This window comes from Leptidea sinapis, chromosome 2, assembly GCF_905404315.1.
Source record: "Leptidea sinapis chromosome 2, ilLepSina1.1, whole genome shotgun sequence".
In the NCBI taxonomy this organism is placed as follows: domain Eukaryota; kingdom Metazoa; phylum Arthropoda; class Insecta; order Lepidoptera; family Pieridae; genus Leptidea; species Leptidea sinapis.
In genome coordinates this window covers 8,880,297-8,903,652 of record NC_066266.1, presented here as the reverse complement: position 1 = coordinate 8,903,652, position 23,356 = coordinate 8,880,297, and the positions used below count along the sequence as shown (strand labels likewise).

General features: G+C 35.6%; 1 protein-coding gene across 2 annotated transcripts in view; it reads right to left on the bottom strand.

Annotated features, from left to right (window-relative positions):
- LOC126975948 (facilitated trehalose transporter Tret1-like) overlaps positions 1–23,356 on the bottom strand; it is a 40,017-nt gene continuing 16,661 nt past the window's right edge. The window contains exons 2-8 of one of the 2 annotated variants that reach the window (XM_050824078.1): positions 19,172–19,307; positions 12,496–12,724; positions 9,119–9,275; positions 8,326–8,540; positions 4,886–5,057; positions 3,099–3,385; positions 1–348 (exon numbers count right to left, since the gene is read on the bottom strand). In XM_050824078.1, the coding sequence (XP_050680035.1) occupies positions 72–348; positions 3,099–3,385; positions 4,886–5,057; positions 8,326–8,540; positions 9,119–9,275; positions 12,496–12,724; positions 19,172–19,307 (1,473 nt within the window). In that variant the 3' untranslated portion in view covers positions 1–71. The remainder of the gene's footprint in view (positions 349–3,098; positions 3,386–4,885; positions 5,058–8,325; positions 8,541–9,118; positions 9,276–12,495; positions 12,725–19,171; positions 19,308–23,356) is intronic. The other variant, XM_050824085.1, reaches the window with a different exon arrangement.

Here is a 23,356-nt window from a genome sequence, read left to right as displayed (position 1 = left end):
TACTTATAAAAAATCTTTATTAACAACTATTGGTATAATTACACTATCATAAAACTGCTAAATTGACTTCGTTATCTTTTGAACCTTTTAAAGAAATTGATAAAGGGATCGTCTGCGAAGAATTTTAGTTTTCCGCTGTAGTACGACTCGATCTTCTGCAAGGACTTTCCTTCTGTCTCAGGTAGGAAGAAGTATAAATATATTGAGCCTGCGAAGCCAAAACAAGCATATACCGCAAACGCACCCCATAGTTTTACTAGACCTTCTAAATCAATGAATGTTTTTGAGCCTATGAATGAAAATACATAATTACTGGCTGCCGCTAGTCCCTGAGCAGTTGCACGACTCCTGGAAATAAAAAAAATACTTTAAATTTGAAAGCGCATCCACTTAAGGGCTGTTTCACCTGATTCCTGCCGCCAAATTCCACCTTCGCACGACACGCCACAAGTTAGGTTAACATCCCCACCACCTGGATGTGTGGCGGTCCTTCACAGTGCGGTTTTCAAGGAGCTTTCTTCCACGTACTACAAAGCTGTGGAATGAGCGGTGTGCAGTGTTTCCGGGACGATACGACATGGGGACCTTCAAAAATAGCTCAAACACCTTCCTTAAAGGCCGGCAACGCTCCTGTGATTCATCTGGTGTTGTAAGAGAATGTGGGCGGCGGTGATCACTTAACACCAGGTGACCCGTACGCTTGTTGTCCTCCTTTTCCATAAAAAAGGGCTGTTTTCGCCATTCAAGTAGAACTCGATTCGAAAACTATGACCTAAGTTTACGCATGCTAGCGACTTTATAAATTCAATTCGAATGTTACCAACACAAACTAAACTTAGTTAAAACCCTAAACGTATTTAAATGCTGACCGACAAATTTGGGATGTTTAACATATTTGATCGCGTTCAAGAGCTACCACTTTTTTTTCTGGAATAGGAGGACAAACGAGCGTACGGGTTACCTGGTGTTAAGTGATCACCGCCACCCACATTCTCTTGCAACACCAGAGGAATCACAAGAGCGTTGCCGGCCTTTAAGATCGAGCTGATACTGAGGTGCGCCAGACACGAGATGACAGCAATACTCCATGCGTGGCCGGACCTGCGCTTTGTAGAGCGCTAGAATGTGGGCCGGCTTGAAGTATTGCCGTGCTCTATTGATGACGCCCAGCTTCTTCGAAGCAATTTGGCCTTGCCCTCCAGATGGCCACAAAATTGGCAATCGCTCGAGATTTCGAGACCCAGTATTCCGATACTAGACAAGGCTTTAAGGGAAGTGTTGTCGAAGAGCGGTGATACGACAGATGGGGTTTTTGTAGTTTATTTACTATTATCTGTGTAATATGTTTACTTTGTAATAAATTCTTACTTTAATATTGTAATTGGCTTGCGCCGTTTTATTAAAGTATAAATAAATAAAATAAAGTAAAAAATAAAATAAAAAAGTAGTGGTAAACGCGCAAACTTGAGTCTTCTGGGGATTAAATTACTGTCGTTATCGTAACAGAAACGTTAGACAGCTATTCGAAACATTCTATTGCTTATGACATGTAAACTCAGTTTACGTGAACGCGTTCAAAAGTGTATTGGTAAACCGCGTTATTTTTAATCGAGATCAAGACTGGAATTTGAACTAGTTAAATTAAAACTGATATTATTAAACTCAGTTTGAAGTGTCAATGGTGAAATCAGTGCTAAACGGCCGGCAATGCTCTTCTCGTGTTACAGGAGAATGTGGGCGACGGTGATTACTATCCATCACGTGACAGGTACGCTAGATAATCTTCCATAAAAAGCACTGAATCGTCAGGATTCAATGCTATCTTTACTATGGCTTCGCTATCGCAATTCAGCTGAGAAGAAGCCACAAGAAATTTATTTCTTGGTGATCAAAAATGTTTTATTATTACATATAAAAGCAAATCACTTCACACTTCACACTGATTCACTATGATTATGACAATCTTAATTACGTCATAGTGAGGTCAGGTCCAGGCACACTTCAAAAATAACCAATCAAGGGAACCGTTTGCAAAGTGACACCATGCAGCCGTTAATTTGACATGGTTCTATTTATAGCAAAATAGTTAATATCAAAGACATTAAAAGACAATAGACCAACAATAACTTATTGAATAGGGTATGTTCCGATATGCACTGCGACCACTGTACAGTGTGACGTCAATTTAGTATACTGTGAAGCCGTTCCTTTATATCCAGTTATACTGGTTAGGTACTATTTAAAACGAAACGCAATCCCGTAAACTGTCATCCGCATTTTTTGACACAGCATTCAAATGAGTGTAAGTATTAAAGTTTTCTAGTTCATTAAAAAAGCTTTTGTTGGAGTACTGTCAAAATTTAATTAATATTTTAGACAATCGAGTGGTTTTGACTGATAACGTGATCAAGGTACTGCAAGTATCTTACCTCGAAAACGCCAGTAGAATATGGCGGCGGTTTATGACGTCATATATCTCCCTAGGGTACTGCGGCAGTATACTGGCAGTCCATAACGGAACGAATTTTCTACAGTGATAGCACTGTGCAGTGCTCGCTGTGCATATCGGAAAATCCCCGTAATAATAACTTCCATTGCCTACTCACAAAATGACGCTTAATGCGCGTTCAGTCGGCATACAGACACAGAACGTGCATCGCGGGATGATAAGCGACAAACGTTACTTTTTGTGGTGTAAAAATCGAACTGTGGAAACCAAAGCTCATTGTAACATTACCTATCATGTCTACAATTGACTTAGTTTACTTAAAGCTGGGGACCGAGCCAATGGCCTTGAGGAATCGAGCTGAGCTAGGTTACTTTTCTCGCACAAGATCGACATACATTTTAACTCAGAATTCGAAGCATTTTTAATTTATTACAAAAATATATTATAATTTTCTTTACAAAACTCTCTCATGATAAATAGTATTGGTCGCCTATATACCCGCAAAAATTGGTTGACGCGTACTTCATAGTAATAGCTTGCAAAGTCGACCTTTTGTCTTATAAGGTTTTTGATTAACATAATTATGTGATGTACTCCTATTTAAAATATAATATCACTTTTTTATAAATTATTAAATATGTTATCTCACCTGAAAGGAAAAACTTCACCAAGCAACGCCCATGGCACAGCAAATCCGGTGAAAGTCGTCAAAGAGTAAAACAATATCAATGGAACATAGCTGGTCTCTTTGGGGAATGTTTCAGTATCGTATGAGAATACTTTACCACCCAGATGACTCTTCGCGTAAATACTAAGAGCCATGCACGAAATTGCGGATCCAAATAGTGATGTAATTGCTATTTTTCGTTTGCCCAAAATTTTAATAAGTGCCACCACAATAATACTCGTCAGGAATGTTATTACACCAACCATTAGCTGTAAAGAGAATGTAAAATTATAAAATATTCTATCTTTTTAATATTAATATTAAAATTACCACCGATTCGCAAACAAATGGCGCTCAAGGAGCGAGGATGCGGATGAAAGAAACTCTCCCACCATTTACTTTCGCGCTCTTCTTATTAAAATATAAAATATTGTACTGTCATTGTTATAAAATAATCATAATCTAGTCCCGGGCTGTCTGATTACATAGATATTCAGCTGTGGAGTAGTAGGATCTAAAACAGAGCCCTTTTTTAATAAAACATTTTAATTTATTTATAGGTACATTATGCTTGAACAGTGGCTGGGATGGCTTTATTATAAAAGTGTATACATTAACTCATAAAGCTCTACAATACTAATAATACTAAGAAGACTACTAGAATTAGTGACAAGCAATCCCTTAATACGTATATTAAATTTTAATAAATATACTGACATAGAACAGGTCTATTTTGCAGCACAAATACTGTATCAATGTCAGCAACATGACCCCACAGCAAAATACCGTACGTCATAAAGCTGTGAAAATAACTGAAGTACACAAAAGTGCAGACTTCTCAAGATCGACAGAAGTTGAGATGCAGCTTCGGGTTTTGCAAGACTCCTGAGCGGCATAGCATAAGGGCAGACCTTCTTATTTTTAATATAAATTACAAATAAAATGGATAGATACTGCGCGAAAGCTTCGTAAACAAATTTTCCTTTAACAAAGTTTATATGTTGTGTCTACAATTATGTCTCTTTGTTCGGTGTGTCATAGGACATAAGCCTCCTCCAATATCGTCCACTGTTTCCTATCCACCGCCACTCTTAGCTAAGGACATTTTAAATTCGTCTTCTCATCTACTTGCTTTGCAACTTCAAGTTCTATGGCGATCTTTTGGGTAACCTGTTTGCTTCTTTTTTTATTAATGACAATAAGGGATGAGATGAGCAGATCGTTCAGCTGTTAGTAATGGATACGCCATGCCCATAACAATACAGTGCCACTCAAGATTCTTGACAAAGCCAAAAATTCACCGCGATGCAAGATGTTAAGTCTCATTTGCCCATTAATTTCACTAGCTACAGCGCAGATTTCAGACCTACGCACAATAATGTTTACATTGTGTCTGCTTCACGGCAGAAATAGGTCTGCTTCACGGCAGACATAGGTGCCGTTGTGGTACCCATAATCTAGCCGGCATACTGTGCAAAGAAGCCTCCCACTGATAAACGTCCTTAGTGGCCTCTTACCCTTGAGCCTGGGACTTCCTTGTTCTTTTAATGTCCCGGGGAAGCACAGGGCAATTTTCTTATTTGTAATGAAGCAAATGCCCAATCCACCCCCATTCCAGTTTGTCGACATGCATGTGAGTATTACTGACTTTGTCTTTTAGTTTTAACCCTAGAATGCTTCTTTCCATGGCAAGTTTGTCCATATGATTTTTTTGGGAAAGCCCAGTCAGATAGATCACATAAAGACACAACAATAATAATTATCCTTACCACAACTTGTTTCCCATCAAGTGGCATCCCTAAGGCTCCACACACGTTCACCATGTTTGGTCTGATCGGCTGCAGGCCACTCATCACGTAGAACATGAAGTATAGCACCACGAGTGTTAATGGACGCAGTGTCTCCTTGGCCATCATTATGTATCGGAATTTGTAAATGGATCTGGAAATAAATAAAACATATAGGTATAAAAATAGTAAGGGAGATGTTCTTCAATGAGTTTCTTGCTACTTCTTCAAATTAGCTCAACCCTTTACGAAGTAGCAGTCACTCTTAAGTGTCACTTCCGTGACGTATATAAATAAAAGGGATTATGATTTGATATGATAGAAAACAACGTATTTGCGAGGCTGAGGACACTAATTTATAAAGTTGGAATTTTGGTATTTCGAATAGTAAGTAAAGTAAGTATTCGGGATGCCTGATATGAATTAATCACTTCCTCTATCATTCTTTTTGCAATATCAGTGGAACTAAAGAGTCTGTACCATAAACTTAGTATAGTACCGTAACAGACGAACCCTGTGTGAAAGTGAGATAACTATCCTTACATAAAAACCTAGGTGTGAAAAAGACACGGAATAGGTGAAGACCATGAAACCATTTTGAAACAATTTAGTGTCCATTAGTGTCCTGTCAGAATAGACCATGATTTAATTTTAGTTTTAAAAGTTTTCTTAATGAACTAGAAAAGTTTAATACACTCATTTGAATTCTGTGTCAAAAAATGCGGCTGACAGTATACGGGATTGCGTTTCGTTTTAAATAGTAACCAGTACAACTGGCTATAAAGGAACGGCTTCACAGTATACTAAATTGACGTCACACTGTACAGTGGTCGCAGTGCATATCGGAACATACCCTATTCAATAAGTTATTGTTGGTCTATTGTCTTTTAATGTCTTTGATATTAACTATCTTTGCTATAAATAGAACCATGTCAAATTAACGGCTACATGGTGTCAATTTGCAAACGGTTTCCTTGATTGGTTATTTTTGAAGTGTCTGCCTGGACCTGACCTCACTATGACGTCATTAAGATTGTCATAGTCATAGTGACCTTATTGCGTGAGGCTTATATTATTAGCCCACACATCGTGTGAAGTGAAAGCAAAGATAAATATCTTTTTTATATGTAATAATAAAACATTTTTGATCACCAACAAATAAATTTCTTGTGGCTTCTTCTCAGCTGAATTGCGATTAATTTTAGTGTTTTTATCGTTATTTCTCTTTGTTTTAACGGATATTAATTAAAAATATATTTGTGTCTTGGCCTGTAATAGATTATGTTGTTACTGTAAAATACTGATTCTAAAATACTACTTTCGTAATGTTGGACATTAGTTTGAAATAGTAGTAATTACAGTATGGCGATTGGCGACGAAGTATAATCCGGTTCAGTTTGAAAGCGAACAGTTGCTTAAAACGTAGTGGATTTCGGCTATCTCCGTTTTCAACAAGATTATAACCGGCATTTGTCAATCAATCAATCACTGCACGTCTCATACAATCGCTTTTTTTAGAGTTTCGATAGGCTGGTTACACACTAAACTACAGAAGGCTGCGGTTTATGGGAGTTTCATAGTTGCTATGTGTAAAAATATTACGAATACGTGTTTTATCTTCGTATTGTAGACAGTAGGTACATATAATTTCTCACGATCTTTTATAAAACATTGTACAAATGAGTAACACTTTAACTAAGTTTTTTCTTTACAATGTATGTTGAAAATCTTGAAAAATATTTATTTTTGAATGTGTTTATCACGATTGGAAGCCTTAAATTGTAAACTAGCTTCCGCCCACAGCTTCGCTTGCGCATGTTTACTGTAGAACTTCTTTAACCTTTTTATGTAGGTACTTTAAAAAAAAAATCTTCCTTAGTATATGTTTACGTCATAAGAGGAAAACGTGTTAAAGTTTTGAGTTTCTAGGACTAAGGGATTGCCCAGTGCATTATTTAAAACATTCAACCCTTATTTGAACCACTCAGGGGTTGAATTTTGGAAAACGCTGTAATAATGTAAAAACTTGTAACTCATTATTTTTGCTGTACTCAACTCATACGAAATTTTATGCAAACATTTCCAAGGATTATAAAGTTGCATAAAAATTTAATTCCCTATTTGACCCCTTGGGGGTTGATATCATGCTATTGATATGAACGTTAATTAGATACTTGCAGCAGTTATTTCGACCCAGTTGTTGAATATTAATTAAGTGAATGATACAATCATATAAATGAATACGTCATAATAATACAGGTATGTATGATTATGGCTACCACAACGGCGCCTATTTCTGCCGTGAAGTAGTTTTATGTAATAATATAATATAATAATAATAATATTGACACACTTTTACCCAAATTATCTTGCCCCAAACTAGGCAGAGCCTGTGCTATGGGTACAAGACAACGATATACTTACATAAATAACACATAAACATCCATGAATCGCAAACAAACATCCATATTCATCATATAAATCACCTACCGGGATTCGAATCCTGGACCTCTAGCTTAGAAGTGGTCACTAACCATTCGGCTAATTGGTCATCGTTATGTGTAAGCATTATTGTTTCGGTCTGAAGGTAGTGAAATTACAGGACAAATGAGATTTAATATCTTATGTCTCAATGCGACGAGTGCAATTATTGTAGTGCCACTCAGAGTTTTTTTTGTTTTTCAATAATCCTGAGCGGCACTACATTGCAATGGACAAAACGTATCAATTACCATTAGCTGAACGTCCAACTCGTCTCATCCCTTATCGTCCAAAAATATGTTTGAATGGTTTCAATATTAGATATATGTGTAGGTAATCTCTTGCTATTAGACAACCCATAAAAACAGGCCAGGAATATTACTTTAGTGAGCGTGACAAGCTACGACTTGCACTCGCGATTTGTATGAGTCTTTCTGTTAGTGTGCGTGAATTGCTCAAAATAGAGGTTAGTTCTAAACTCTATTTTTTTGGACGTTTTCACAGCTATCACAGTCTATCTAGGTGTATAAATTATCCATCCAACGGTTTGAATCCATATGTTTCATATGTTTGACAGCAAATTTTTTGTGCCTATTTGAAGCGCCACTCGCGAACATTCAGAGAACTATTCGACGTATAATACAAATGGATGCAAGGAACATACAGTACTCTGAAGTATATTTGCATTTCGAATTAATTTCATTCGTTTTCCGTGTTATTTTTACTTCAAGAATCATCGTAATATAGTACATATTTTTTTTGTAAATAGTTTCCCACCATCTATCGATGTTTGCTGAAGTTGTCAGCACTAGTTTTAGTACCGCAGACTCTCGCTACATGGCCAACAGCGCCAAAATGGCGAATACCAAACAGGCACAAAAACACTTTGAAAGCTGCCAGTCCAGTGGTATATAGTAGAGGTCAGTGGTTTGAATGCTTACCTAGTGAAGCAGTTCATAGAGAAGTGTTCACATTTGTCTACGTCATCAGTGTCACTACACAAGACACATCTCTTCAAGTTCTTCGTGTAGACGACCAGCTCATCAAACTCCTCTCTCACGTTCTCAGGCTTGGTCCACCCGCGGAGGTAGCAGAGGGATTTTAAGGCATCTTTTTCGCGACCCTTAACCAGCAGCCATACTGGCGTTTCAGGTACCTGCAAGAGACAAAGTAAACTCATGAATATCTCGCTTGATATTTTTAAGACCTTCAATAGCTTTACTTCGTTACAACAAAATATCATATAGGTACTGGTTACAACGAGCAATGCTTCACATTGGCTAATATCGTCAGTGGCTTACTGGTAAGGACTTGTGAATCAAGGTCGGTTACAGCAACAATGGATTTGCTTTCCTTTTCCATTCTGCTGTATATCCGTTAGAGATGTTCTCTCTTGCGCACTCTGTCTATAAGCTAGTATATTGTTATTCTATCCCCACCATCTGGATGTGGAGCATTTCTCCACAATGAGGTTTTCAAGGAACCAAGCTGTGGAAGGAGCTTCCTTTTGCGGTGTTTCCGGGACGATACGACATGCATATCTTTCCAAAAAAGCGCGTGCACTCTTACGATTCCTGTGGTGTTGCAACAGAATGTGGGTGGCGGTGATCACCAGGTGACCTGTACGCTCGTTTGTCCTCTCTTCCATAAGTCTTTGCTTATTACTCACCGCTGTCATTGGTTACCCTTTGGGTACAGGACTTAGAAAATGAGAAAGATGGAAAGGTAACTCACCAAAAGTACTAGGAGCATAGAAGATATAGGAGCTGCGAGACAGATGAGCGCCGCGTACCGCCAACTGACCACCGTCCCCAGGAAGTATATCACAAATATACCAATGGAGGTAAATACTTGCGTCAATGTACACAACGAACCGCGGATCGAAGGTTCACTGGAATGTACAAAAGCATTTTTAATACCAGTCATGCACCCATCACAAACGTAACTCCATTCAGCCTCTTTTGCTGCCTGATCCAGTAATGTGCCTACTAATAATCCATGTTTTTCTGACCAATGATTTTATAGTTATTAAGGTAAGGATGATATATACCTATACTAGCTAATGGGTTCTTAGAAATAATAAGCAAGTTTGGAATTGAAGATTACCGCATGTCCTATTCCAGTTCCGGTTCCCGTTTTCGCTCCCGTTCTCCACATATTATATGAATCTTATTAAGAGGAAGATTGCTATGGCAAACTAAACCAACTGTTGGTATAGTTATAGCTCATCGACGTGAATTTAAATTTTACACAAATCCCACGGGAACCATGGATTTATTCGGGATAAAATGTGCCTAAAAGCCTATGTCGTTTCCCAAGCTCTAGTCAATCGCTGTACCAAATTTCATCAAAATCGGTTCTGTAGCTGCGGCGTAAAAGCGTAACAAATAAACTTACATTCACATTTATAATAGTAGTAAGGATACCTTTTTTTTATATTTTATATATACTCTTTCGTTACATCAAGTTTTTTCACTTGGTGTCCGTTTGTTTCGGTGGGTTCTAAAGACATGACAATAAACCTCTATTAGAAAATGTTGTGACCATCTCTTCACTTACAATAAAAAAATATTAAAGTACCTAATTCATGAGTACAATATTAAGATTTTGGAAGCTCAGAATATTTTGTAATTTGCAAACGAAATTTATGAACGATGCGGTACTGGAACCCGTAGCGTTCAGTGCGAGCGCTCTTCCAGTGGAAGGCCAACCGTTCGAGTGACGTATCGTTGATAAATCTTGTATGTCTTGTTCAACTCTCAGGTTGTGACTTCATCTACAGGATCTACTTTACAGTTGATAGCCTGCTCGGCCCCAATATTTGCATATTAGGAAATTTACTTGAAATGTCGCAAATCTAAAGTAATGTTTATATACACAACATAGAAAATGAATTTAATTTGTTTAATTAAGGCGCGGACTGACTAGGATTGTAAACGCTACAACCAACCCTACATTATTTGTGTTGGTCATGTGGCTAAGCTAAGTAAATGGGCATTTATTTTACTGGTTTTCTTTAGTTTATTCAAAATTTACATAATAAATTGAAAAATTGTTCGGTTTAAGTTTTAGAAAAGTACTAATTCTATTCAATTCTCTAAAAAAAAAGAATATTGTTATCGTTAAAATTCGGAGATTTTTGATTACAAAGCTTATTTTTGGGAATCAACTTCCAAATTTTTTATTGGATATTTCAAATTATATATAAATATTCTAATCGGTTAAAAATTATCATTAAATCCTTCTTTGTGTACTGTATTTTTTGCGTCGGAATATTTTCATTGCGTTATGTTGTAATCGACTCCCTAAGAAACCAATTTTTCTTGATATTAAGGTATGACCGCGCCTTAATCACAGAAGTGACGGTTTTCACTTTAAAACAACATAACAAATTGTTTTCAAATCAAATCAAAATCACTTTATTCATGTAGATCACGGAAATGACACTTATGAATGTCAAAAAAAAATTTTTTCTCATTGAATCTACCGCTACTTCGTAAAGAGTTTTGATTACCTCATTCGGATTATCATTTTACAACACTAGATAATCATAGTCCGTAAGAATTATGAAATAATACAACATAGAAAATCATTGACCCAATACTTTTTATTATCGCTATCATGTATTTTGGGAAACTTGTTCATTGCCACACTTCGATTATGTTATCTGTTAAGGACACGTTAAAACGTTAAATGTCCCAATGCATATTAATATATTTCAAATTCAAATAGTTTTTAATTGGATTGGTATGGTATGGTATAGAGGCTCCTTTTTTCGTAATTAAATTAGTTGATTTTGTGTGCGAGTAGTATTGCGAGATCGAATCTGAAATGAGAAGATTCGTAGTGGAACCAAAGTTACATCGCCCCAATTAATTGCGAAACTGAAGTAGCAGTGGGCAGGACACATTGGGGCAGTAAAGTCCTCGAATGGCGACCACGTACCAGAAGACGCAGTGGTGGTGGGCTTCCCACAAGATGGATCGACGATCTGGTCAAGATTGTCAGAATACGTTGGATGAGGGCAGCGCAGGACCGATCGTCGTGGAAATCTTTGGGGAGGCCTTTGTCCAGCAGTGGACGTCTTTCGGCTGATGATGATGATTGCGTTCTCCCGGAGTGTTCGCAGACTTCTTGGAGCGACCTCGTATTTACTAAAGTTTTTGCCCGTTGGTTGGCCAGTCGTGCACCAGGATGACATGAGTGAGTTTCGTCCTCAGCCAGACATCCTTTGCTCTTAGGACTGTCCATTACGCCGAAGTGGTTATTATTCGATGTGTGACCCGTTAGGTTACCAACCATGATTCGGATATCGTGTCTGATAAGTCGACGTGTCAGTTTGGGCGATAGTGCAGGAATCGCTTCTTACGATTTTTTTTTTGCAATAACTTAGTCATATAAATTAGAATAATAATATTTCTTCAAGCATATACTTCAGCATTATATTGTTTGATACCATATTTAGAGATTCTTGTATGTTCTTCTCACGAGTTCTACTTTTTTTTAAACATATTATGGTAGATTCAGTAATTTAAAAGAAATATTTATCATGAGATGTATCGTGTTATTATGTGCATCTTTATTATAGCTGCCATGTGTGAAGAATAATAAATATGAAATAACCAAAGTATGCAATTTTAATACGAATACATAGAAATACTATTATTAATACATTTACTAATAAAAATAACTTGTTCCTTTATTTTTGATGTCATTTCTAATATACTACATGCCACTACCGCTTCGGAAACAAATTGCGCTCTGAGAGAAAAGAAGCGGCGCAAGAACTCTCCCAGCATTCTTTTTTGCGCTCTTTTAAATAAAATATACAATATTGTACTGTTTTTGCTATAAAATAATCATAGTGTAGTCCCAGGCTGTCTGATCTCTTAGATATTCAGCTGTGGAGTACATAGAGACATTTTTTAATAAAACATTTAAATTTATTTATAGATAATGCCCGGAGAGTGGCTGGGACTTTATTATAAAAGTGTATACATTTACTCTTAAAGCTATTATGTATCTTAACAGAATATGTATGAAACAGTATTCCATAGGTCTCTCTGAAATGAATAAATCAAAATAATTGTAGCTAAAATAAATAAAATCACCTTATTTCGCCGACATAAGAGTTGATAGGCGCCTCCATAACTCCAGTTCCTAATCCTAATAGTCCATTTGCAATGAAGAGAGTTGGCAGGTCATTTGCGAAGTACATAAGAGTCCACGCAACTAAATGTGGTATATTGACTAGAAACATTGCATTCTTTCGCCCAAACAAATCGACGATGGGTCCCGACATTATTGCTCCTACAGGTTGGGTTAGGTATGATAAACTACCTGAAAAATAAATTGTTGAATTAAATTTTCTTCAGACGGTAATGGAGCGTTTATTTATATATAAGAGACGGCGAAGAGAGGTGAGGCAACCGCCAGTGGACATCCGCAACAACAGGTGTCAAGATATGCGTTGCCGGCCTTTAAGGTGGGAGTGTGCTTTTTTTAAGGTTCCTAAGTCGTCTGTTCGGGAAAACCACAACCGGTAATTGATTCCACAAAGTGGCTGTGCGAGGCAAGAAAGTTATTGCAAAATGCACGGTTGTGGAATGCCAGACGTCAACGGGATGCGGGTGGTACTTTGCACGTAATATCCGGTGGTGGAAATCGGCCGCTGGAATCAACCCGAACAGCTCCTCTGAGCACTCCCCGTGATAAATGCGTAGAGATGCAGAGATAACCCACATCACACTTGATCGCTGATGATTCGAGCCGCTTTTCGTTGTACAAAGATTCATGTATTCAAAGCTCAGATTAAGGATTGGTCTCCGCCGCGCTACAACTAGATACCGCACTACCTAAGTTTTAATAATAGCTTCTATATTACTGCAACTATTAGATGCTTGGGTGCGTGGCATCTTGACACTCAATGGCATCTTTCAAATTTTGTAACATACGCTTCGTGTTATTTTACATTGAAATTAATAAAATACAATACTAACTGATGATATGTGACTCAGTATCTTTCTTATTTCATGTAGTATTATTTTTACAACTTTATTTATTCAATTATCATTTTAGTTTCAATTATTAGCAATGGCAAAACATGTGGCAAGTCAATGTCACACATTGTTCGACACTGGCCCGAGTACGCCCTTAGGCGTAGTATTAGTTGCCGCACTTTGTGACTACGCATGTGGTATCTAGTTTGAGCGCAAAGGAGACAGGAGATATTTTTTATTCTTACACGTAGAGCACAAAGTCCACTTAGGTATGCCAATAACAAAAAAAAAAGTTTACTTATGTTACTACGCACTCGTTTTATTTTACGTTTGCAGAAAAAAATTGTGATAAAGAAGGTAATAGATACAACCAATTAAAACATTATTATACCGCCAAATTAAGTTAAATATCATTAAATTATTTTTAGAAAATAAGACAGTAATTATGTTTGTTTATAACTTGTATGTAAATTGAAATTTATTTAATTCTCTTCCATTGGTTGTGTGATTTTCGCCACCATGACCACTGTATCATATTTTAAATTATTTAAACTATGCGGTAATAAAGTAAGTTATATTCAATTCCATTCTTATTAACGTAAGATAGCACGAGAAATAAAAGTTTTGTACGAGTACAGTACAAATCTGGAATACTATATTTTAACTTCAAATATTGCACGCTTTCGTAGGAAAATGGTAAAAACGCCCGTAAAGTTCTCCTTTGGTGGTTTTCTGTTGAAAAAAAATGTGTGTCTGCATTGTGCATGAACGGCATATGAAGTCCTGGTACTTGTTGCTCAGATGACGCATCATTTCAACGGCTATGAATATGACATAACTATCACCGCCTCTCCTGGTGTCTATGTAGTCATACGTCGGGCGCATGACGTCAGAATATATTACTTATACTCGCGTCATACATAAGACAATATCTTCTTCAATTCTGATCGCCTGGTACCAAAACACTGTATAATGCTTCCTATCTCATTTTCCGCCACGTTAAATCGTTTGAATTTATTCGACGACCTGTATAGCCGAGTGGTTATCGATCCTACCTACTAAGCTAGAGGTCCCGGGTTCGAATCCCGGTAGGTGCTAGCATTTATATGATGAATATGGATGTGTGTTTCCGAGTCATGGATGTTTAAATGTATTTATGTATGTTTATATGAATTTATGTATGTTTAAGTAAGTATATTGTATTAAATATATCGTTGTCTTGTAACCCATAACGCAGGCTATATATGCTTAACTTGGGGCAAGATAATTTGTGTAAAAAGTGTGTCAATATTATTATTATTATTATTTATGTGTCTGTCTCTTTTTACTGTCTCGCATTTTCGTTTCATCGACTTTCAAATTACACAGATGCTAGTTTTCACCTCCAAAATATTATTAAAATAGTAGAAAAATGTCAAAACACCAAACGCGTTGGTGTGTCTAATGGGCAGAACCTTTTACTCTTATCACAGTATACAGGGGTTATTTACGAGTGAGTCCCATAGGACGTGGTGTGTACAGATTAGGTAACTCGTATGTATGGTCGTTTGTGCCCCTCTTTCAGAAAAACAGACCCTAGAACTAACATAATATGAAATGTCATCAAAAAAACAACCAAACTAACTCACTTCTTTTGCCGTAAAAGTTGTGATGGGTCCTTCTGTCTTAAGTTATTACGTATTAAGCTAACCTAGCAACATCTTATAGTGACCTTATTTATTTTTATTCATTAAAAATCAATTATGTTTTAACTAAATAGATTTTCTTAGCCCTCGCATGACCTATTTTTTTAATTAAAATACAATGTATCTCACAAGTAATACATATTATATTAAATTAGTTTGCTTAGTGCGAGAAAATTAGATTTAACAATTACGACCACATAATATAACATAATAAATTGGTGACAAATATAAAATATAATATAATCCATTTACAGTTAATTGAGGTTAATTAACAGTCATTAAGATTAATAAATTTAACTCTCTGATATCAATACCTAATATTTTAAAGGTAAAAATATATAAAAAAACCATGTTAAGGTCGTTGATGTGTTCTTGACTACTTCACTATTGTTCATTCAATGCCACATCATACTGTATATTATATAAATGACCTAATAGGTTGTAACATATATATTATATACTAGTTGACCCGACAGACGTTGTTCTGTATAATATAATAAATAAAATAATGTTTTTTATTAATTTGTCAATAATATATCATAACATCAAGAATTATTTCGTAAAATATGCTCCCTGTTGATGTAATGAAATTGTTTCACAGCAGAACTGTCAAACCGTGCGTCAATAAATTCTCTCATAGAAAATGTATATACAAATATGTGTTTTTATTTAATTCCGAACACTTTCATATTTATTCACCTTTTATACCTTCCCTGGACTTCCACAAATAATTCAAGACCTAAATTTGACAAATCGGTCCAGCCGTTCTCGAGTTTTAGCGAGACTAACGAACAGCAATTCATTTTTATATATATATATATATAGATATATTATACAGGATGTAATCATTAAGTGTGACCAGGCGCTTAGTCCGTAGCTATTACAGATATTAAAAAACTTTAAACTGACATCGAAAGAACATACCGAATCAGTAAAAATGACATTAATATATTTATTAATATTTTCGTTATGAAGGGCGCCGTAGCTGTGAAGTTAATGGGAAAATGAGACTTAACATCTTATGTCTCAAGGGGACGAGCGCAGTTGTAGTGATGCTAAGAATTATTGGGGTTTTTCAAGAATCCTGAGCGGCACTGCATTGTAATGGGCAAGGCGTATGAATTACCACAAGCTGAACGTCCTGCTCGTCTCGTCCCTTATTTTCACAAAAAATATATTTTTTTAAATAAACGAATAGTATCCAAAACTTTGATATTAAACAGTCCTACGCATTTATTATGAGAAAGTCATAAAACTATCTTTTAATTTAATAAAGTACAAAATTTTGTGTTCAAAGCAGAACATGTTGGAAGGGTTGTCTCTGTGGTGCGATACAAAGACCTTTGTACCTAATCTCAAAACTAAATGTATGCGAAATGAAATGAAATGAAATTATTTATTTTGCTTTGAAGAGGGTATGTCCAGATCTTAAATATTACAATTTGTCCTATCCAGCTTATACTAAAAGCATGCAAAAACTTAAAAACTAATTTAAATATTCATTTATACTATAAAATTATTTTCAATCAGCCATTATAGGAGTTCATTTGACAGTATTTTCAAGGCCCCAAGCAATTTGTTATATAATTTTATAAAGAGACTTGGTTTCTTTATGACAATAAGGAACGAGACGAGCAGGACGTTCACCTGATGGTTATTGATACATCTGGCCATTATAATGAAGTGCCGCTCAGGATTCTTGAAAAACCCTAAAATTCTGAGTGGAAACCCAATTGCGCTCGTCATCTTTAGACATAAGATGTTAAGTCTCATTTGCCCAGTAATTTCACTAGCTATGGCTGCTAATAACACATGCTGTGGCTGTTTTTAAGAAAAAGTGTTGTTTTAGGACAATGTTTCAAAACCAGTCTATGCGGCTGTCTTGTTGCTCTAGCATTCACCTCAACAGCTGACGTGAATAGATCTGTGGTTATGTACTAATTTACAAGCAAGTGTTAAATATATAAAATTTTGGACACTCCTCGTTGGATTTTTAAAAAGTTATTGATGTCATTTTAATTTAATTAATGTTTTAAACATGTTATTGATAATTTAACTTACTTTCGAGGTCAGTTTAAAGTATTTTGATATCTGTAATAGTTACGGAAACATTGCTTATAATATTGACACTTTTTACACAAATTATCTTGCCCCAAATTAAGCATATAATATAGCCTGTATTATGGTTTGCAAGACAACGATATATTTAATACAATATACTTAATTAAACATACATAAATACATTTAAACATCCATGACTCGGAAACAAACATCCATATCCCTCATATAAATGCTTGCACCTAACGGGATTCGAAACCGGGACCTCTAGCTTAGTAGATAGGATCGCTAACCACTCGGCTATACAGGTCGTCGAAACTTTGGTCAACACGTAACGATTACACACTGTATATAATTTGAACCTACAGTATATATCGTGTTACAGTTGAAACCTTAACAAAAGGAATTTAAGTCTCATTTCAATAACAATATATCACTTAGCCTTTTATGTTTTTGCCTTAGTTGCTTCACATATTGATACTTCTTTTAAACAGACTGGAATGACAATGAATAAATTTACAATTCTAAATTTCGAAAATAATAGTTGGCTCAGTTCAAACAGGATGTAAATATTACGTAATAAGAGGCGGAACTGCCTAAGTAATAATAGAAATTTAGTTTAGTATGAAACGTGCAGTGATTTGACATAAGTTTGAAATAGTAATTGCAATAATATGACGACGATGTATCATCCGGCTAAGTTTGAAAGCGAACAGTTGCTTAAAACGTAGTGGATTTCGGCTGTCTCCGTTTTTTACAGGATTATAGCCGTCATCTGTAAATCTATCATTGGCTGCAGGTTTTGTACAATCGAGTGAATCGGTGTTTTCTTAGAGAGTTTCGCTAGGCTGCCTCAGTTGGTAAAAGCGCTCGGACGGAACCGGACGGACGGAGAGGAGCGGTTTAAAGAAATATGCATATTCAAATTTAATTTGTGCCATTTATAGACGATGTGGGATACAAACCCGCGCCTCGTCAGCCGTCCCAGCGCTCTTCTAACGCAACCATCCGCATGCCACATAATATGTAAATCTTGGTTTGTTTGTACATGTCTTGGGAAATGACTCCATACATCATGGTTACAAATTTAATTTGTATAATTTATCCCAGAAGTGAGGGCTAGCACTTTAACAATAACAATTTTTTTTTATAGTTTTTTGGTAGTTTTTGACGTTCAATAAGTGATTTTAAATCCTATTTTGAATAAAAATATTCGAATTTGAATTTAGATCTAGTGTAATGTCAAACATAATATAACGTAAAAAAAACATAATATCGGTAAGAAGTATTCTTCATTTTTGTAATTTGAAAAATACGCTGTTCATTTTGATTAAGCACTTCTATATTTCAAATCAAATTAGAAATTAATCTGCAAATGTGATAAAAATTAAAACGAAAACTCGTCTCGTTTTTATAACAATGAGACGAAAAACGAGATTGTTACTTATTTTTTATATAAATTTTTGATGTTACATACACACAAATTACTGACTAGTAAAAAAATGATACCCAAAAATGGTTCACTTTTGCATTGCGCATTCGTCGAGTTAACAATTTACATAAATACCTATATCAGACTTATATTCAGCGGACAGTTAATTATTTAGATCTAGAATAAATTACAGAGATATTTTAAATATACTAAGAACAGACACAAGTGCATTAAGGCAAGTGTTGTATTAAAAACTTTTCTATATGATAACGCATTTACCACAGGGAGTGTTCCGAAGATCTGTTTCACCTAATTCCTGCCGCCGAATGTCACCTTCGCACGACACGCCACAAATTAGGATATCATCTCCACCATCTGGATCCTTTCTTCCACATACCACAAAGCTGTGGTATAAACATCCTTATGCGGTGTTTCCGGGATGATACGACATGGGTACCTTCAAAAAAGGGCGTACACCTTCCTCATAGGCCACGCTCTTGTGATTCCTCTGGTGTAGCAAGAGAATGTGGGCAGCAGTGATTACTAAGCACCCGTACGTTCGTTTGACCTCGTTTTCCATGAAAAAATGATGTTATATACAAAGAAAACATACCGAACCATGAAGCTTGTTTATCGTCCAAGGACAACCCTTCCTTGGCATCTAGGAGGTCAGGAAGCACTATAGTGGCGAAGCTTATTGCCATTCCCAGATCCATCAACAGCATATTCGGTGACATGCATGCTATTACCTGAAATGAAAAACAATTTCTTTACACCCGCTGCGAACTTTATTTTCTTTTTTTTCATGGAATAGGAGGACAAACGAGCGTACGGGTCACCTGGTGTTAAGTGATCATCGCCGCCTAGATTCTCTTGCAACACCAGAGGAATCACAAGAGCGTTGCCGGCCTTTAAGGAAGGTGTAATTGCTTTTTTTGAAGGTACCCATGTCAAATTTATTACAATATTTTGTGTGTATTGAATGAAACTATTGACTTACAGATATTCAGTCTATCTCCGGATGTGGCCTACTTGAGATAAAAATCGTAACTATCGTTTACTTTTCTGCCCCAATAAAGTTATCGACGGTAACTCAAGGTGAGTCCGTACACGCTGTCTGTCAATGTGTGGACGTATAGCTTACCCGCGATATAAGTTTGTATGGAAATTGCAATTCACGCGTCCCAATATAAGGCGATAAGAATGACTTATCGGGTATATTGGGACAGCTTCAGATTATTGACACCTAATTAGTGATAGTAGAACGTAGTAATTTATCTCTAGAGGTAGTATATAGTATATTGGGAATGGCCGTAAGAATCTATTAACGTATACAGCACGTGACAGACCGATAAATTATGACAGATTTTTTATTGTCAGTGTCCTTTCGCTAGTTTTATAATAAACAAAATACTAAGGCTAGCTAAGTACTTATATCAAATAATTTAAGTAATTATGTTTGTGTATGTCCCTTATAGTCCTAACAGCATGTATATTTGTTTCAGGTATAAGAAAATAAAACTTTCAATCTTAAGCACCGATCAATACCATTAAAATTAGTAAAAGAATACTCTTAGCTTGGTGGTCTACCTTAACGTGACATTGGCAAACTTGTGGTATACCTTCCACAGGAGCCATACTAGGAAGAATGGAATAGAATAGAATACTAAGGCTAGGTTGCACCAACTAACTTTAACAATAACAAACATGTTAAAGTACCGGTTATGTAAAAATTAAGTTGCAACATTTGACAATTTTTAGATGACGTCATAACTTTAACTGTTAACCGTAACCGGCCAATCTTTGCCTGTTAAAGCTATTGTTAATGTTAAATAGCGACCTTTCAAAAGTTTCAAATAAATATTCGATATTGACTTGATAGCCTAAGATTCCACTGCTTGACTCTGCAGGTATGTGTTTTTTTGATAAAACTAATTATAAATGGCCATTTTTAACTGGCAACTATGGTTAACCAATTAATACAATCTTAGAAGAGTTAAGGCTGGGGACCGAGCCAACGGCCTTGAGGAATCGAGCGGAGTTAGGTTACCTCCCTCGCAAAAGATCTTATCCATATCCTTATATCTTAGATATATCCATACTTTTAATATAGAATTAGAAGCATTTTTAATTAACAAACATAATTTTCATTGCAAAACTAACAAAACTATATCATGTTAAATAGTATTGGTGCACAATTATTATATTTTCGTAGAATTTTTATCTAGAATGAATGATTAACATGGCTCCAACTGTAAAAGTGTAAAAATATACCCCATACTGGTGATTCTTTTTTCGCAATGTCTATAAAAATAGAAATGTAATGAAAAAAATAATAATATCCTTCTCATATTCTGTAGATTTATAATTATTTATTGTAAAAATATAAGCTTTATATATAACGAGGAAAAATGGATTCAACTTAGCCTTACTTCAGCATTAAAAACAATCTTACCACAGTTAACACTCAAGCGGTAAATGAGGTTCATTACATTTGGATAGACATGGTGTTATTAATGACAATATTTAATGGAGGACAAACTATATACCCCCTTATTCATAATAGTCTGCTAACTTAAGGCATTGCTAATTCTCACTCTGTCTTCTTCTATTGACCTAAGTCAGAATGAGAAAATCACTCCTTAGCGGCTGTTTAAAGTTAGCGGATAATTATGAATAAGCGGGATAGTAGTATTGTACTGGTTATTAATGCAACTGTTGTGTAATAAGGGGTATTGAAACACGAATGTGGATAATAGTATCACATGAGTGTTTTAATACCTAATTATCAACAGTTGCATACAAGACTTTATCTACACCCAGAATATGAATCCTCTAAAAGATTCTGGAACAGTTAGCTTACTGCTAACATTAAAACACCAGTCCTAGTAGTAACCTAATATCATTCATTACTGATTATATACAAATAAAATAAGTATTAATGAAACAATGATTTATTTTAGTAGTAATTTACATTTTGTATAGTGAAATAATTAAAATTCACTCGTATATAATGTTCTTTTACAGCGTTTAAAATGAATCGCTTATTTTTTGTAAACAAAACAATAACAATATCGAAGAAAAATGGCGGGGATTCGAATAAGCTACTTTTTTTTTTACGGCGCGCGACATTCTGGGATTGTGGTTGCGCGCGTAAACGTAATTGTTCTTTTTTTGAAATTCATACAGATACCACGCATCGAGCAATAAGAATGTGGCTGTATGTTGAACCTCTTTGCGCATGAAGGGATAAAAAAAAACAGAGGAGTGTTGTTATGAAATTCAGTACAACATTATAACACTCTTTTGGGTGATGTAATGGTTATTAGAACATTGGGTGTTTTAATGTTGGCAATAAGCTAACTGTTTCAGAATCTTTAATAGAGGATTTAAAGCATGGGTGTAGATAAATATCTTTAAGCTATTAAGCGTTATAGCGCGAATAATAATAGAGGAAGCTTTATTAAGCAATTAACAGCCTGTTTGCTTATTAGAAGATGATTTATACTGAGTAAATGTTTAATCTTGCATGACATACTAAAAACAAAAGAGTCTTGTATAATAATCTAGAATTATCTTATTAACAACCGGATACTTGCGCGTTTAATATGCGGAGCATTTATAAAACATGTTATTTTACAACGGGCAAACATACGAAGAAAGGTCATATCATAGTGACGGAGGGACACGAAGTCAACATCTGAAGCTGTCCCAATATACCCGATAAGTCATTCTTATCGCCTTATATTAGGACGCGTGAATTGCAATTTCCATGCAAAGTTTATATCGCTGGTAAGCTATACGTCGTCCCATTGACAGACAGCGTGCACGATTGGGAAAAGTCAACGATAGTTAAGATTTTTATCTCAAATAAGAGATAGACTGAATATTGGTAACAGCCGTTAATTGTTCCATTTTTTATTATTAATTTTTTATTTGAAAGCTGGTGCTTCCCGTGTGGTCCCATTGCAATTTGATTCAGATCTGACAATGGCAGAGAAAACCATAAAACTCTTAAATCTGCCTTAAATATGTGTGCGACAAATCTACGAATAACTCAATATCGCGCCAACCGATTTTAATGATTCCCATTTTTAATTGGAAAGGATAGAATATAGATGACTCATATAGCCGAATGGTTAGTGACCCTGACTACTAAGTTAGAGGTCCCGGGTTCGAATCCCGGTAGGTGCAATCATTTATATGTTGAATATGTGTATGTTTCCGAGTCATGGATGTTTATATGTATTTATGTATATTTAAGTAAGAATATTGAATTAAATATTTCGTTGTCTTGTACTCACACTCCAGGTTATGCCTAATTTGGGGCAATATAATTTGTGTAAAATGTGTGTCAATATTATTATTATTATATACTTATTTCATATAGGTTCTGAGTATGGGATCCACGATAAAGTAACGGAACTCTTCAATTCTTAGGAGCAAATAACGATACTCGGCTGAATTTTTTATGCTATCCGGATATTTGATCACAATGTTTCAAAATATTTTAAAGTTAGGTAATGTTAGTAAGCATTTATAAACAAAATTTTAACATCTGTTATTATAATATGTTTGTAATACATGTATCTAGGGTACGTGGAGAGTGCGGGGCCCGTTCTGACGTGTGATGACGTCATGTTTCCAACTGTTTTGAATCTTTGTAAACAATTTCCATCAGAGTAGGAGCACTCAAAACATTTAACAATTCCTAACATTTATTAGCAAATATATATTTATTTGGAGTTTTATTTCATAGCATCTATACATTTAAGTATTTCCTTATAAATTTGTTTTT